The 18693-nt window shown below is 39.5% G+C and overlaps 1 protein-coding gene across 17 annotated transcripts in view; it reads right to left on the bottom strand.

The window, feature by feature from the left end:
- NFYA (nuclear transcription factor Y subunit alpha) overlaps nt 1–18693 on the bottom strand; it is a 91759-nt gene that overhangs the window by 72062 nt on the left and 1004 nt on the right. The window contains exons 2-12 of one of the 17 annotated variants that reach the window (XR_012677328.1): nt 16211–16332; nt 14419–14505; nt 11947–12093; nt 10509–10640; nt 9748–9853; nt 9066–9232; nt 8114–8287; nt 7623–7724; nt 2884–3169; nt 1259–1395; nt 285–395 (exon numbers count right to left, since the gene is read on the bottom strand). Coding sequence is in view for 16 of the 17 variants with exons in the window: in XM_075174122.1 (XP_075030223.1) it covers nt 6764–6817; nt 7623–7724; nt 8114–8287; nt 9066–9232; nt 9748–9853; nt 10509–10640; nt 11947–12093; nt 14419–14505; nt 16211–16285 (1044 nt within the window). In the remaining variant the exon portion in view is untranslated. Of the gene's footprint in view, nt 1–284; nt 396–1258; nt 1396–2883; nt 3170–3225; nt 6818–7622; nt 7725–8113; nt 8288–9065; nt 9233–9747; nt 9854–10508; nt 10641–11946; nt 12094–14418; nt 14506–16210; nt 16333–18693 lie in introns of those variants that run through there. The other 16 variants (XM_075174122.1, XM_075174127.1, XM_075174124.1 and 13 more) reach the window with 16 other exon arrangements.

Genomic DNA, 18693 nt, shown 5'->3' with positions numbered 1-18693 from the left:
CTACAGTCATCATAGTACTATGCCATCTAAGTGCTTTCCTGTAGCAGTTTTGCAAATTGGGCAAAATTTGCCATATGCTTAAGAAGCCATGGAGATTTGATCAGAAGGCAGAGGTGAAAAGGACGATGTTTTATTAGCCACTGTGTAAACATACAGTTCTGGTCTATGTCTTGAAAACCCCACAGAAAGCAAAATGGGAAAGTAAACTGAATTTTGGATATACTGCTTGAGTGCAAAACTCAAGGAGTTTCCTGCTAGACAAAATGAAGCTGGCTCATTCATACCTTTCCTCTTTCTCTGGAAGTAACTGAAACGTGAGAACGTTTTTGGAACAAATGATTGCCTTTAACTCCTCCAAGTACAAAGAATCAGCAAAGTGTCGTTGCATGAAGAGCCTAAAGAAAGAAAAAACCCAGCACTTACCAACCCTATTCACATTAGTAGTACAAAATTTTATTCATTCTGTTCACTTTAGAATACCTGTTCAATTGTTCTCAACTTCCTGCCTTACTTCTCTCCCAAGCCCAGCAATTGCAAAATATTGATTACCAGAAAGGAAAACTAAGTAATAAAGGACAAGATCCTGGCAACCATGACTAGCCCAAGATTAGCAGATAGAGGAACTTCTCTCCAAAGTGAGGGATTGCTTTAAATTAGTCTGCTCCTGTTCTTGTTAGGGAACTGAAAAGAATTTCAAATTAAGAATAAAGCAAAAAGCTGTAAAAATCAATATCCCAGTGGCTTTGTAATCAGATAACCTATTATGTGCTGAGGGCATTCCCTCCAGGCCTATAATGCCTGCTTACTCCCTTGGGCCACTGCCCTTCATGCTCTTCTGCATTCACGAATCTTCAGCTGTGAGGTCCTTGAAGATTTATTCTGCTCTATTTGCCAACAATCACACTTCCAGCATTTCTGCATTTCATCATGATTGCAGAGCTGCCAGCAATGCAATGACAGAAAACCAGGCCAGCTTTCTTCAGGACCCACTCTGACTGCCTGACTGCCAGCCTCTGGGGGCTTTGCAGCACATAACAGTGCCTGAGTTAGGAGGCCAGATCCTGTACATTCAGCAGAGGGAAAAGACGATATTTCTTCAGAAGATATTTCCAAACAGCAGGACCTAACTGGATGCTCTGAACTGCCTGCTGGAGGAACTTCTATCTCACCTATGGGGACACCATATACCCCCTAATTGAGACAGTTAACATAGGCAGTACGGTTATGCTCCATTATAACTGACATTAAAAGTACACACCAATTTTCTGTTGGAGCTCTGGGACCACTTCAGCGTAGCTAAATACAAACTCATCCAGTATTTCCAAGCTGTTTTATGGATAGTGTAAAGATGTCACTCATGGCTGGCTCACTTGGAAAACACCATTAAGGCATCCACTGCAGGAGAAAGAAACACAACAGTGTTTGGGGTAAAACTTCCCTTTTTTGTTCTGTTTGTTGCCAGCTAGTGATATTCATGGGTGCTTTCAACCTCTGCTTTTGCGCCAGTGAGGGCAAAACCAGGCCCCCAGAACTGCAGCAGTGACTACTGTTCTTTCAAGAACATAGCGTATAGCTACAAACACCCGTGAAGTTGAGGGTATCCCTTCTAAAAGAGCGCCTATCCCAAGAACACAGAAAAAAAGAATCGGCAGAATATAATGTTTTGCTTTTTTATATGGTTGCTTTTAACTCAAAGAGCTTTGCAAACTGTAACCATACACAGGAACTGTTTCAATAATACTGTAACATACAACTACTTGATACCACACAAGGATTACCTAACAGTGTGGGAGACCTCAGCCTTGATAAAAGTATTTACGTTATCGTAGTGAATGTTTAAGATACAATACTGCTGAGAGATCCTGAGCAGCAGGCGTGGAAGAAACAGCATGCCTGAGAGGGATTAGCAGGCAGACATGGAAACTATCTCTTAAACCTTTCAAAGCCTGCCCAATCCTCTTAAGAGGAAAACTTTCTTTTGTGCCGAAACACAAGAAATAAGCTCTTTCTAAGGGTGTCCGTTCAGTCATATTTGGCCAAAAAAGATAATGACATGATACTTGGGAATTTGGGGACAAGAATAAACTGCCTTCCTGGAAGGTAACCAAGAATATAAAGGAATAAGTGTCTTAGAAAGAAGAGCATCTGGGTAACGTGAAGTTGGATTGTCATCTCTTACACTTACGCAACCCTATACAGATTCCATCGCTGCACCCATAGGACACTCCCTGTGCTCCAGGGCAGCTTCTATATAATCATTGGATTCTTCTGCATGGCCTTTCAAGGATAATTATTCAATGCAATGAATCCTGCAGCAAGCATGCAAAGAGACTGAAATGTCACCAAGGCATGCTAAGCATTATGCCAACAGATACCCAGGAGCTGACTAGCTATGGAAGGGACATAGTGTGACTACTAGGCATATTTCCCTTAATGATTAGAATGCTAATTTTTCTTTCAAACAATAATTGCCATGCATCCTCTTTCCTCCCAGCCCAGACTCACCGAACATTTTCCCCACACTCAAAGGACACACAAGAGCAACTGGCCAGCTCGAAGCAGCCCTCCTTCCCTCCCCCAGCTCAGTGAGGCCATTTCCCAGCTCCAAGAGGGTCACAGCCGTTTCCCTGGGCTCAGAGCTGAGAGGCAAGGCCTCCTTCCACCTTCCTGCAGCCCTTCCTCAAACAATCCAGCTCCTGCATGCAAACCACCCTACAGCCGCCATCTTGAGGCACTCCCTCAGCCTGTGAGGAAGTGCAGCAGGGCAAGATGGAGGCCCTCTTCACCAGCCAATCAGAAGTGTCCCAGAACACCACCCATCCAATGAACACCCATGCTCAGACACCTCCCGCTTCCCTCAGCCAATCAGCTTCCACCACTCACCAGCAGCCAGGTCCCAAGGGCAGGCAGAGCAGTCCCCTCAGGCAGCGAGATGGCAGGACGGGGATGGAGGGGAAGATGAACACCAAGATGTCTGGGTCCTTCCCCACAGGGCAGAAGTGCAGCAGGCACACCCAGCCATCCCCCAAGGTGGAGGCAGAGCTGACCCCTGCTTTCACGGAGGGCGGGAAAGCTCGCTGGCCGCCTAAGCGTTTCTCAGTGAGTGCTAAAACCGCCGCCGGCCCTCAGCGTTCCCTCCTCACCACTCTCTGTCACTGCTGCCACTTGACTGAAAAGAGCAGAACGTCTGAAAAACTGAGCCAAAGCTTGTTCTCGGTTTATAAATTTTTATTAGCTGGATAGTGTACACAGTACTTACAATTGCATCTATTAAAGACCAAAATACACTTGAAAAAATGCATCATATAAAAAAAATTATAAACTTTTAACTATATACAAACTTTGCCTTACATTACATTAATCTCAGTACCCTCCCACACCCCTTCACAAAGAAAAGATTTTCTTTTTTCCCCCCTCTTTTTAACATGCAAGGCCTTAGAGCCATTTAGCATCACTTGAGGACCGTTTTCCACATCCCATTTTTTACACTCATATAAAACTGGTTTTTGATCGGTTCGCTGCTCCAGTGCTCTCTGGGTCAATCGACCACGTTTCTCCTTCTCCCCAAGCCTCTTCTTTTATCCTCACGCACTCTTTTATGCACTCCCAAAGTGGAGTTTTTGCTCAAGTGTAGCCAATCCACAAAGAATTCTCATTTAATTACTAGAGAGGTTTGAACTTGATGATGTCTCCAATTTAACAAATTTACCCAGGAAAAGAAAGCAGACTTTTTTGGTAGCATGGTGTTGACCGATAACTCCAATCTCACCAAGCAAACACTACTTTTAGAAGTGAATACACATAACCCAAAGCAAATGAAAAATATGACAGTAGCACTCAGGCTTTCACATCACTATTTAAAGTATTAACGGTAAGACTTCCTATATAACACAAATCCATAGGTCTTAATACACATTCTACAACAACAGATCAGAGAACCTATATATGAAGGGCTTATTGGGAAAAAAGTTCTAGCTGTTTTGAAGAAGTTTACAAGTTCTTTAAGAAAAGAAATAATTACTCATTAAAAAAAATACCTATGTCAGAGCAATAATCTTGCTTCCCTAACTTCCAACTCACAGAGGGGGTTCTCCAGAGATATGCCATCAGTTGAAGAGCAGAAACATTATGGAGAGGCTGTCTTACTCCAGCACAGAAATATTCCTCCAGCACATGAATACTTCACTGACAAAATGTACAGATGATCTAAAAAAATATTTACAATAATGCTGCAAATTCAACTAAAGCAAATTTTTTGTTATTCCTTCACTAAAAGAGAGCTACATATTTCCTGAAATGGGTGACCTCACAAGAAATGCTAGGTGAGGATTTCATAGTTGCCAACTGAAGAAAATAAGCACCATGCTCTAATTGGCCAAGTATTTTAAGGCAGAAGCAACCAAAGGCACCAAAGATGCCATCAATGCAACGGAGGTAAACAAATACCTTTTGAATCATTAGAAAAAAATCCTAATGTAAGATTTGTGAGCAGAGCGTTAGATTACTAATATAATTTAAGACAAAATCGAAAGAAGATTTATTTGCACGTCAAGAACGAGGCCACCTCCTCCCATAGCTGCAGGTGCCACTGTGTGTCGAACAGTTTCTTTCTCAGCTTCAGTTCACCATGTCAGCTGTGGTAAGGGTAAGAACATGGAACTAAAAAGTCAGGAAAAAAAAATGAACTGAACTCCATTTAGAAAATCCAGCTGCCTAACTACAAATACCAAATCCGCATTTCTTCTTTGTTCTTTCACTGGCTACGTACCTCCACAGATGGCTGACCTAAACATTGTCATCCTTAGTATCTAGACAGGCATAGTCTTCCTCCAAGATTGCCTGCTGGCAATGTAGAATCTAACATTTCTCTTCCCTCCTCTTGCATTCCTTCCCATCTTCTCATACTCTTAGGCCTAGTATTTTTATCCAAATAGAATTTTCAAGGCTCTGTCTTTTTGTAGCCTCCCAGTCTTCTACAACTTGCTAATTTGTCCTCCATTTTGCATTTAGTCATAAGCTTTCAGTAAATGGGAAAAACATAGGAGGGAGATAAGATGCGTTGTATTTTTCAAGTTTCATTTCCTTTTGTTGTCACTTGAAAACAGAGTTCACTGCATTTAAACCACTCTCTCACATCCTTGGATGCCTTCCTCCAAAACACCCCACCCTCTGCTACTTTACCTGTTCAGGCTCATAATCACCTCCCTCAGTAACAATGGCTGGCAATATTTCCAATCCCATGCTTAACTGCCGTGATGCAGTTTTGTTTTACAGAACACAAAAATTGGAAGAGATGGGACTACAGCATGTAGGTGATACACAGAGAGCCTGTAAAACTCATTCAAGATGGGAGGAGACAGGCATACAAAGATGCAAGTATCACCTGTTAAAATGCTTATGAAGTACAGCTTCCATCACCAAATTTCAAATCGGTAAGAATGGAGCAAGCTTAAAATCTGTAATGAGTGGAATTAAAGATAAAGATCTGTTTTATCAAGACAGTCAGCCAGAAGCCAGCTATAGGTCATGAAAAAATCCTTTTTTTAAAATGTAAGTACTCCTCCTTCGTTAAGTGCCACTTTTTTTTTATTATTTAAAGAGGATAGTCTATAAAAAGCCTGAAAGTTCATCAATATCTGCCTTCATTTGTTTAACAGTCCTTCAGTTACATCAGGATGAGCTGAGTTGAGTTGCCCTATGCTTCTGCTGTCATGAAACAATCCCTCACTCTGAGTAGAATGAGAGAACTGTAGAACTGATTTAGAACAGACATCAAGAAACACCGTCACAAAGATGGTCAATGCTATCACTCTGGGATTGCATATTTTATGTCTTTTGGAGGAACCATGCACTGGACTGGCAAGTTAGAAGGAAGATTAAAAAAAGAAATCCTTTGGAAGAGACTCACTTACAAGTTTTAATCCTTTTTATACTAGCATCCAGTTTTCTTCCAAAGCAACAACCACTGGCAATAAACATACCAAAAAACATCAAGAGATTGCTTTTACTGTTTAAATCCTTATCCCCACATCACCCTCTCCCCTCTTACTTCTTGGAACGGATACACAATATATCAAGTCCTGTAATAATCTTGAAATATTTCTATCATTGTGACTGGATGGCTGAACTTTTCCCAGAGAAGAGCTTGCTGTTTACGTATTTTACACGGTGGAACTTAAAAGAACCCCCTTCAGTTTCTGCCAGTTTCAGAAGTGCAGATGCAACAACAGGGAACAGTTCAGTTGACAATAAAGTCCAAAGCCGTAAGGAGTGGATGTAAATAACAAGTCTCTGCTGGGAAAACAAAGTACTGTGTGTAGCCACGTCAGTGCTGGTTGCTATAAACTGGATTACGTCTCTGAACAGAAGGGCCGTAACTCCAAGAGGTCTTTGCTGGCCCTGCTTCGGCATGCCAGAGTTATTGCTGATCACTGAGTCAGTGGCACACTCTCACCCATGGCCAATCTTAATGCAAGAGATATTTAAAAGAAAAAAAAAATGGCACGAGCAGTCAGACTCTGAAATCCCTGCGCTGGATCAGAAGAGCATACCAAGAAAGTCGTTAAGTTTCTATTTGTCGAGTCAGCTGCAGTTAAAATCTTGACCACATACTGAAAACGTGGTGCTTGTTCTGTAGAAAAGGATAGGCTGTGATATGGCGATTGTCCCATTGAAAGACTCGCTTGATACACTGGAAAGGTAGGACAGACTTGCAGAAGGGACGGGAATTCTATTCAGTTATTTTTTTTTCTTTAAGCAGTGGTTAGGACACTCTGATCATCTGTGTCATTGCTTCTTCATTGGCCTGAGTTGGATCCTACAGATTCAAAATACATATCATGTTGTAACTTCAACACTTTTCCGTAACGGCAGAGAGAATCACACACAACTCTATCTATCAAGAGGAGATACTCCTGCCCCCTCCCTGGGTCTCTAAACACGTCATATTTTTCCTGGGTTTTACAGGCCAGTGTAAGAGAATGGGATATATAAATCCTAATAGTTTCTAGAAATGTGCTGTTTCTGGTAATTGGGAAGACCTAGTCTAATATTTTGGAAGGATTCCACTTCAGAACAAGAAATATTCTTCCGCTAAAGCCACAGGAGTGCTTTAAAGCACTAATCAACACCAGAATTTGCTAATTCTACTCTATTGTATCCCTTCCTTTGAAAACCTGTCTTGCATTTTTAATGTAAATCAGTGTGCAGCTAAGAATCAGATATTCACATTTTTTAACTTTCCATCAGATATAAGGTAAGGTGTTACTACCTTTAACTCACGTCCTAAAAAAATACTTCTGGTATGCAACCAGAAAGGCTGCAAAGACTGTATTTCTTAGGACAACAAATACAAGCATTCTCTGTTTGTAAAACAAAGTGAATACATTTCTATCAATATTACTATAATTTAATTATTTGAGGCAAATAGACACTTGCTCTCTACAAGAAGTGAGACAGGTTTCTTTACAATGCCTGAAACATAAATTCAAAGACAGAGAGGGACAAAGGTCAGCAGCCTAGCCCAAAGAAGAACAAACAAAACAGTACAAAGACACCTCTGAAGTGTATTCTGAAGAACTGAAAGTGGCAGTTGTCCAAAGAACAGACAAAACCCTACTCACCTGCATATGAGGGCTGTCTTTTTCCTTTGGTGAGAAGAAACGTCCACCTTCTCCTCGCTTCCTGGCCATGGCATGACGATGCCGAGATTCATGCAAGTATTTCTGCAACAATATGAAGGAAGTAATGAGAGACCAGCCTACTATTTCTAGTTCAGTAGTTTCAGTAGGGGAAATTCCTGACCACCAGAAAAACCTACCCAGTCCCCATCCTTCCCCCTTCCCCAAAGATAAAGTGTTTACAGTAAATGCCCATTTGCAATACAGCTACATACACATATTCAACAATTAAAAACATGCAAAGGAAGCAGGACTGCCACCAAGGGACTTAAAAAAATTACTGTGATGTAGTATTGTATGAACAAAAAAAAAAAAAATTAAAAAAAAAAAAAATTGAAGAACACTAAGATTCCAGTCCTCATTTTCCAGCACAGGTGGTCTTCTGTGTCTTTCTCATAGAGCAACCCTGTATTAGATCTGAGTTATATTCTCACCCTTCTTTCTTTGGGAATTTTGCCCTCTGCTTCAAGCTTAGCACGTGCCTGCCTCCTCTTAAGGATTCGGTGATACTGCTTGGCATTTACATAGAGGGGCTCTTCTTCCAGCATTTCTGCTCCAGGCAAAGGTATTCTCTGGATAGCTGGTACTGATCCAGCTCCAGGTACCATCTGTGCAGAGAAGAATATTTAGTTTTTAGTACCTGCAGCTCAGAACAAAGTGAATGCAAAAAAGTAATTAAAAAAAAAAAGTTAAAATGGAAAGTGTTTGGGTTTTGTTCTCAAACTGCAGAATAAATTTAAACAAATCAATTACATATCAGTTCTGATTGTTTTTTTTTCTGATAATGATAATGGTAAAATTTCAATACAATATACAATTCTACGACCATGTTACTGCTTCTTGTACAATTAAGCACACAGGACATGCCCATCGCTTCCCTTTCTTTTTTGTTATCACTTACTTAATTTATATGATACATTTCAGAGCATTTCTTAAGCAAATATTACTTGTAGAGCTGCTGACATCTAGTGGGGACGAACAATAAAATTCACATTAAAAGGCATGACACTACAAAGAAATAAGAATTGGCAGAAAAAGCCCTCTTATGAATCAGAAAAACAAATACTAAGGGATCCTCAAGAAAAGCAATAGTTGATTAAATGTTTTTAAACTTCTACTTATCAGTTAACAGCTTATTTTGAATTTCAGTTTCTAGATTTCTGATCTCAATGATCTGCTGTGGGAGAAAGAAAGTACAGAATACGTAGATTGCAATAGGACACAGGCCATTAAAACTGAAAACTTATATTGTTTAAAACTTCAAACTAATCATAGCTACTGAGAAAACCGTTTGTATTGAAGTGACACAAATCTCAGACAACAGTTTGTGTACAGACATCTTAAACCTCAACCTTTAAAAAGATCAATGGAAAGTTAAATACATACCATAACCATTCCACCTGAATTGACAACATTTCCAGCAACTGGCAGCGTCACTGTGACAGTCCCTTGCCCACTGCTTGTTGTATTGGTGTTGGCTCCCGTTTGGACAATTTGCGCTCCAGCCAAACTGGCTGCTGGAATGGTGATCATGCCTGTAACAGGGACTGTAACTTTAAGAAAATAAAATACAAAAGAAAAAAAAACCAAAAACACGCACACAAAAAGAAGGGAACACCATTAGTCCCACTTCTGTTTTTTACTCATTCATCCTTCCATAACATGCAAAAAAATTTAGAAAACCATTGCAAGTTATTAACTAAATTCTATTACCTGCTCCTTATACTTCCTATTTTTTGCATTTGTATCTGCACAGTAATCCCAGTGTCAGATAAGAGATCATGTATTCTAAGGTGTAAAAGCAAACTTAAGTGTTTCTATTCCAATAGCCCTTGCCAAAGAAAAGAACCATATTTTATTTTTCTGGGGAAAGAACCACAGGCTGACTTCCTGTATAATAACATAAACATCTCTTCTTCCATTCACTATGCCAATAATTCGTATCACAGCACTCATAGCACTACTAGCACTGCAACTCAATGTTTTCTTTCACGATTATTACAAGGCAATAAAAAACTATCAAAGAGATATTAAGAAGTCCTGACTCTTTTCACACCAAAGCTCATACCTTGTTGGAGAATGGTTCCATCAGCATTAACTGGCTGATAGACTATGGTCTGGCCTTCAGCTGCTTGTGCTACCTGTTGTCCTTGAACTGCTATTTGTTGCTGGGTCTAAACAAAACAAAGAACACAGTAACTTTACAAATTGCATTTTTTTCAAATTTTACAATTCCTGAATTAACACATGGTGCTTAAGGTGTTTCAGGCATCCATTTCTTTTGCTTTGTTACCAGCATCAAGAAATAGGATGGAGCACAAACCAATTGAACTGTAGATAAAATACCTAAAGCACATATAACATACTTTTTCTAACAGTGTAGTACTTAATATTGAAAGAAACAAGTTCTAGGTTTCCTGTCTCACTATGAATATGTTAAAGGAAGAACTATTCTGTGCAGAAATTTAATTCTGGTCCTAAACAAAAGAATCAGTGGAAAACCCAGGTATGACTAGACTACTTCACAACATGGCGCAAGTATGAATTAGCAGTACTTCATGTTTTCAAATTTCAACTAATAGACAAAAACAACCATGAACCAATAAAATACAGAAACACAATGGATAAAAACATGCAATCTATTTATTCTGCCCCAGAGTTATGTATGAAAACACTACAAAAATATGAAATTTATTCTCAAGTTCTCCTCAATATTAATAATTCCTCTTTTTTTTTTTTTCCTTTTTTTACTTAACCACACCTTAAGTCATTTGTCAAGTTTCTCTTCCTATTTCTCTCAAGAAAACCCTTTCATGCTGGTGCAGTTACCTGTGTCTGGCCAGCAGTAACTGCAGTCTGTGGCTGCTGTATAATGATCTGCTGGGTCTGGCCCTGCTGCCCCTGTACCTGCACAGCCTGCCCACCTTGAATCTGAATCTGACCTGGCTGGACCAACTGAATCTGTGGAAGAAAGAGTCAGAAAGGAACATTAACTATGCCTCTTATTTCTCCCTCCGTGGCCTCAGCATTACCAAATCATCTCTGAGGATGATTTACTGTTGCAAAGTAAAAGAAAGCACTGATTCTTCTCTTTTTCCACTTTCAAATGAAGAGTTTTTATTTATTCCTCCCTGTGACACAGCAGTCACAACCATATAGAAGAGAGGAAACATAACATGCTAGTGTCATTATGCCCTAGCAGTTCTCCACTGCTTACACGATAAAACCGTCAAAAGAAATAAATCATTCACATGAAACTAGGAATAGTAATACCCAGGTGAAAGAAAAAAAGAGGACTAAGATTTAAGATGTCTATAGTGTTAACTATCAAGCATACAGAAGTACTCCTGGATATATATAAAAGTTGTCTTCAGCTTTGCAGAGAAGTCCTTCCACCACTGTGGAACATTTCTTAGATTAGAAAAGAGGAACTGGAATATGGTTTGAAGCTTGTGCTTAAAAACCCAGTTATGGATTTTCCTCCAACAACCAGACTGTAAAGAACCTAACACAAAATACATTGTTTTTCAACAAAAGAAATTTTAAATAAACACTAAATAAACCTCTCAAAACACCAAGACATCATGTGCCTTCCTGGACTGTGCTGAACTTGATTCCTAAATCCCATTCTCAAATCACTAGAACACTTTCATTATGCCACTGTTACAGTTCTTCCTTTTGCTTTTGAGGAACATAATTTGAGCACCTGTTTAAATTTAAAAACTGTCTTTTAGACAAATATTTCAAAATAATTGCTTCTAATGAAATCCATCTTCTATACCTTCTACAGTATTCTCTTCTGTGCAACAGGAATGTTTAAATTCACCTTCAGCCATCACATGTTAGATGAACTCAAGCACAAGAGTTATTTTCAAGAAGCTTTCTTAAATTAAAAAGAAAAAAAAAATATCCTCTTTCTGAGCCATAAATTGAGTAGGCACTAGATCACCAACTATACTGCAAGGGCCAGTTAAAATAAAAATCATTAAAAAAAAAGGAAACAAAAACCCCCAAACCAACTCCAGCTGTATTTTAATGGACTTCATTTAAAAGGTTTGCACCATCCCATAAAATACAAAAATCAAATATACAAAGAATTTTCATTGCATTCTTAACACGCAGCTCACTGCCAGATCCATAGCTGGAGAACAACCGTCTTTGCCCAGTTTATTTTAAGAGTGCTGAGGCAAAGGTACTGTCTGACAAGGTGAGAACATCAAAGTTCATTCTCTGCAATTTATCTTAAATAAAATTAGGGTTATCTCACCTGCTGCAGTCCCTGTGTTCCAGAAACCGGGACTTGCATGATTGTCTGGCCCTGACCCCCAGGCACAGCCTGCACCATGATCGGCTGGCCAGTTGATGTGATCAGCTGACCTCCGCTTACTTGTACCATTAGTGGTTGACCCTGGACCTAGGAAACAGGAGAAAAAACAAACAGAACAATGAAAAAGTCTGGTGACGTGAAGCCAGAAACTGAAGTGGCTACCACATGAGGCTAAATGCTTACCTATTTTAATGCCGTGACCAGAGAACCTGAGCAACAGTCACTAACCCGGGTTCATAACCAGCATCAAATACCTTTAGTTTCTAAAACTTTTTCCATGATGTGCTACTGGATTTAGTAAATTATCTTTTTTTGTTGCAGTCTAACCAGAACTTGCAAGTCTAATTGCAATAAAGCATGAAAAGCATGGCTAAATTTTCCAGACACAATAACTATCTTCATGCACAGCCCGAAAGCAAAGTGTAATAAAAGAAACTTAATTATCCACATCACTATTACTAATCTTTAATTGGGGTTCCTAATGAGAAAAAGCTCTAAATAAGCTATTCTGAGAGAGAGATTCTGAGGTAGCTTCAACCCTCTCCAACTACATGCTTACAACATTTCCATTTCCTAACTGATATATAGCATGTGACGTTCTTAGAGAATCTTTTCATGGTTATTAAGTGAAATTATAAATATAACAACACAAAATGTAGTTCAGTAAGGAAGAGTGAAAGAAAACGAGCAGCAGCCGCTTCTTGGCCAAATAAGGCTTACAGCGGATTTATAAATTCAGCATAGGAGTCTCTGGACTCTTGGACCAGGTATGTCTCTGGTCACTAGGAAAAAGACCAATGAAAAGAAAAGCAAGGGGAAAACCTCTCTGTTTAAATGCCCTTACCTGCTAAGTCCCCAAACTCCCCAAAATATATCTTAGGAAATACCATACCTCCATGGCTTAAATGTGAAATGAGTCTTATGAACTAGGTAATCATTCTTTACCATGCTCTGAGTTGTTTAGAAACAAGAGCAACACAACATGATAAAAAGGTACCAAGTTCTTGGGTTTTCTACCCGTAAATTTCAAGAACATGCAATAGCAAATGCTTACTCTTCAACCACTGTAGAATACCAGACTAAATATCAGTACAGATTTTCAGCACGTAGTGAACTACCTAAAAAAAGCTTTACTTCGCATAGTTCAAATACCTCAGTGAATTATATGCTAACCTATCTGCGGAAACAACCACAGTTGTACCTCAGTGATCAATGCCCTACATAGAGTATTGTGACTTTACAGATCACCTACTACCCTTGCAACACTGTTCTGTTCCTCAACCTTGTAACTATTGCATACCAGTCCCTAACAGAAATTGGTAGTACTTGTTTTGAATTACAACACAGAGAGAGAGAGATAAGCATGCTCATGTCAGCCACAGAGAAGCACAGTCAGCAATACAATATCCAATAAGCAGAAAGAAAAATTATACATTCCAGGATTCTTGTTAATGTATTACAGCAAGCCAAAAAAACAAGAAACAAAAAAGAGGTGGGAGGCACACATGACAACGACCAGGAGGCCACAGTGACCCAAGCAATTCAAGTCAGCCAGCTTTTCATATTTTAACTCTGAACATAAAAAATGCTGTGTTCAACTTTACACCTGGCAAGACCATTCTAGCCTCTTGGAACTCTCCTCCTCTGAAGAATTAAAAAACAAACAAAACCAAAATACTGAGTGAACAATGCACTACTAAACTGCTACAGCTATCCAGGGTTTATCAACTCCTTTAAAAACCTCCTTCGTGAGATAACGAAATGAAGTTTGCAAGACAGAAAATACTTCACATGGAAACAAATCAGGTTTGAAATAACCTTGCATTTCTTTCCAATTTGTGATGTATTTACTTTTAGGATCCATACTTCTCCCGGGTTTCCCTGTGTTGTTTACATGTAAATAAGAAATTGGATCTCTCAATCCCACAAAGGCCAATATTGTCCCCAGGTGCCCTTTTTAATCACAGGTGAAAAAGTTTCACTCTTCAAGCTCATGGGTCATCCACCACCTCTCTGTCTTCCCTTCGTGTAGTGAAGACACAGGACGACTCACAGTGGATATCAGAAATATAATCTCCTTGAAACTACAAGAAAACTTCGGGTTATACCTCTTGACTGTTACTTCCTCGTCTTGCTGTTTTTTCCTTTTCAACCACTATTCACTTTCAGAATTACAGCATTCATACAGGAATTCATGAATGCATCCGGGTTTCTGGCATGCACCTGAGATCCAATAAAAAGCTATAATCCCATGCTCTTCATGGAAAACCCTACAGCTAGCATAAAGCAGAGATGCTACTGCTAACATATTTTCCTGTTCCTATTTCAAACCCTAGAAAAAACACAGCATTAGATATGTGGCAATGGTGAGAGTCATGCAGTGCTCACAAACACAATTAGAGAGATCACCACTACCTGGAGGGTCTGGACTTGCTGGCCTGAGGCGGATGCCACCTGGGCCTCAGTCTGCAACTGGACAGCAGTGACACCACCCTGCTGCTGGGAATAGGAACAGGAATAGCTTGAAACACGGAAATGCACAGCTCTGACAAGAGACAACGACACTTTGCTGGAAGAGGGTGAATTTAAAATTCATACACACTGCTCTTGGAACATAAGGAATGTGAATACGTTTAGCAAACCTAAGAATGGAATACCAACAAAACTGAATATGATACTGACAGGCTTCAATATCCCAAAAATCACCTACAAAGAACATGAGAGATTATTTTGCAGAATTTAAAATCTCAGCTTCAGTGTTTTAGACTGCTACCTTTCTGCTTAATATTTCCTTTCACTGCCCAGGTTTCTCACTGTGAAGGCGTTCCAGATTTTTGTCAGACTTGTTAGTTACAATAACGGCCATAAATTCCTTTCTGCACAGAACAGCAGCACACATGACTACAGTCTAAGCTTCATCTATGTCACGCCTGCATCAATGTCTTCCCACCACTGACCTTGAAGGACAATCTTGAGAGGTTGCAAGAGCAGTTAAATCTAAAAGCCTTTTCTATCTTTAGCCTCTTTAGTAAGAGTCCCAAAATAATCTGTGTTAACTGTTAGCATTTGGGAGATGAAGGACATCTCTCTATTAAAAGCTGTACTACAACAGGCCTGTTTAAAAAAATTATTATAGAAAAACATTTCATGTCAAATACAAGACAGGCTTTAAGAGCATGTACTAAAAATGAAACAAGCCAAGCTATTTTTTTACCTCCCTTTTACCTACGAAGTGTCAATAAAACCAACTCTATCTTTGGTTATCTGCTGGAAGCAGGTATTTTTGATAATTTGTAATATGTAATTTTTTAACCTCAAGTACAATCTTGTTCTGACTGAAAAAGTCAACTTCAGCTAAATTCAATGGAAGAAGCTGGTCCCTGCTATCAAACACTCAAATAGGTTGATGACAAAGCAAAGCATATCTCACTGAAAACATAATCCACTGGCTCATTCATTTGCATGACAAACTAAGAAACTCCTCTTGCCTTGAACTAGAACAAACATAAGCTGCAACAAAAAATTCAGCACCAGCACAGCTCATCTGAAAATGCATTACTGTATCTGAATGGGTGAAGCTTAACAACAGTAAAAATCTATAAGCCCTTAGAAAAACCCAGCCCTACTCATCTGCACATTATAACATGAACTAGAAACTTAGTTCTGGAATGGATGAATTCATCCAAAGCTACATATTTTGTTGCAATGGCTGTACTGTGTGTTCATTGTGATCCACCTGTAGTTTTAAAACAAAGGATCTCAATAAATACTTCTTTTGAGAAAGCAGGAGAAAGCCTCTATGGGCTTAAACAAAACCTATTTCAATTTTGGTGGGAATCTACATCGTTCCTTGTGGACAACGGACTGTATTAATATTCTGTTTCCTCCATTTTCAGAGAGGATTTGTTACTTTCCTCATGTCACTACCAGTTTGCAAACTCCCTACGACACTGAAATTTGGTAACTTGTATCCCTGCAATTTTGTTAATTAAATTTTATAATAAGTATTTTTTTAAAACCATATTTACTCGGACTTCAAGTCAAGTCAGATCACTGACCACTGATCAGGTGACAGACGTCAGGTAAACACATATCCAGACAGTATCATGAAGCATCTTGCTGGTTCTATGAAACTCTGGTAAGTACAAAAAGATTTGTAACTCAGCACTGGCCGTGCCAGCTCACCCGTTACCACTTTCCATACCTGCTGCTGAATCTGTCCAGCCTGCACAACGATCTGCTCTGTGGAACTGTTACTATTCGCTGTGTACTGCTCCATAGCGCTTCAGTTCCAACACGGTAAAAGGCACACCTCAGCCTGTGTATCTGGCAAGACAAGTCAAAAAAGCATGTGATTATTGTCCCAAGGTTTGAAGATTAGTATTATCTTACAATAGCTGAAAAGCAAACCATCTACTGACACTGAGGTCAGAATCACACAGTAAGAGCCACTGTTTAATCAAGGACTTACCTCTTTCATAATGTCACCTTACTTTCATTGAGTAACAAAACTAGAATTGTAATTTCAAGAACACATAACTCGATTGAGAAGCAAAAAGTATCTCAATGTCAATTCTGTCGTTATCTTCAGTGAACCAAATAGTAGCTATGAACCTGCTTCTCTTCCTGTTTTACCCCTCGAGTCTGCGTATTCTGGGCTACAGACAGTTGCCTACACTGCATATTGGTGGAGAAGAGGGGTGTTATCACTAAAAAACCCCACAAAATATAAAGTTTAGGTGTAAAACCAAACTACATTTCAAGAATTCAACAAAGCTGTCTTTCCTGCCCCAACTACACAGCACTCCCTCCTCATCTCTCTTTCTTCTCTTCCTACTTTCATGTATTTTGAAAATATCCAGCAGACTTGCCACTGCTTCCATCCTTTTACTGCCTCTCATTTCTTGGACCCTTGCCTACACATATGAAGAACACACTCTTGAAATAAAATACTTAGTTCCATTACCTCCTTCTCCCTCACATTTCTTCTCTTCTCAGCTGATCAACAGGGGAAGAATTCTTACTATTACTTTTAATGAGGTATTTGATTTATGCTATGACTGAACAAGAACCTGCTACATTAGTGAAAAAACAGCCTATAACTTTAATCTTTGAAGTCTAAAGCAACAAAAACCCAGGCCCCTTCAGTTTTCAAAGAAATGCACACAAAATTTATTCACAACTTAAACTAACTGTAACTGTTGCTGTGGTTACTACTGTAATGACACCTCTCACACTTCCTGCTCTGTAACTTTAAAACATCCTTTGTAATTCAGTGTCGTGCATTTATCTTAAGAACACTTCATTTCTTCATCAACTTACTCTTCACCGTGATGTAAGAAAACAGGCAATAATTTTACATTTTGTTGTCTTTTTGCACATTAACACCAAATGTCGCTTACCTACAAAAATAAATGGTTAACCAGTATGTATCACAATAGACCAGAAGCACGCTCATTACAGGGGGCATAATACTCAGCCCTAATAATGTAACAACCTTCTCAGTCCCTATCAGATCTTTTTTTCACAATAAGGATGTAATGACGCTAACCCTGGAGATCACAAAGATAATCTGAGTCACAGCACTGAAAAGCACTAGATTTTACTGCAGTTTTAACTCTATCCTTGGTCCATTTAGTAACAGTTTTATGACAGCCTGCCAGAATAAAATAAGATAAACATTCTTTCTGAAGATGATCCTGTTTACCAAGGTTCTTATTTCAATTTTGCACTGTATACTCAATTTCTGCCCTAAATGCCTGTGGGCCTGTCAGAAAACAGCTCCCACATTCCATTCTTCAGGGAAGTATTTCAATAGCAAGCACAGGATGCCAGTAAACTGTATTTGCCAAAAGTTCTCTGGCTTCCTTAACGCCACAACCAATAATCAAGCACAGGCGTACCTCTACTTGGGAATGCTTCTTCACAGACCCTCGTATCAAGCCCCTGTCTTGTTCACTTAAAATATTAGTGAAGCATTGTAATCCTAACTCCCTGCACCAGCTGTGGCCAGCCAAAGTTACAAACAGAATATTTTACATGTGCTGGATCGTAGTCCTCCAAGGGATTACTTCATGCCCTTCATTAAAACACAAAAGCACCAGCGTTACTATATCAAAGCTAAATTTTAACGATCGGTGATCTACTTCAATGGCATGCTCCTCCCACAGCTGATCTCACCAGTCGGCTCCTCCTCACGAGGCCCTTGTCTGCACTGAAAATGACTTAGTGTTCTAGTTCTATCAGCATATGTTCATATACATATATATACATATAGAAGCTACATCAACAACAGTTCTCTTGGCAATGCTAAGAACAAACTAGTGTGATAAACTGTGCTAGGACTTGAGCTAGCTTGAAAGCATCATATTAAAACGTGTTGCACCCCAAAGCAACATTATTAAATTGGCCGAAGTTTCTAGGGCAGACGCTGTCAATCTACCCGGATGATCGTTGTCCTCTAAAGACACCAGCGGAGGACAGACACCCACGCGAAGTCAACAGGATTTAACTAAACAGCACAGACAGGCCACAATCTTATCTCCCGCTCTTCGGCAGAATAAAACATGTGGTACCCAGATTTTGTTTCCGACCTCCTTATCAAACATGCAAGTCAAGGAGTTCACCCAGGGACATTTTTATTTTATTGCAGAAAGCCTCAGACCTGGGAGTTTTCTCGGCGGGCAG

The sequence above is a fragment of the Calonectris borealis genome, chromosome 26 (assembly GCF_964195595.1).
Source record: "Calonectris borealis chromosome 26, bCalBor7.hap1.2, whole genome shotgun sequence".
Lineage (NCBI taxonomy): Eukaryota > Metazoa > Chordata > Aves > Procellariiformes > Procellariidae > Calonectris > Calonectris borealis.
This window is presented reverse-complemented; position numbering and strand designations above follow the sequence as displayed.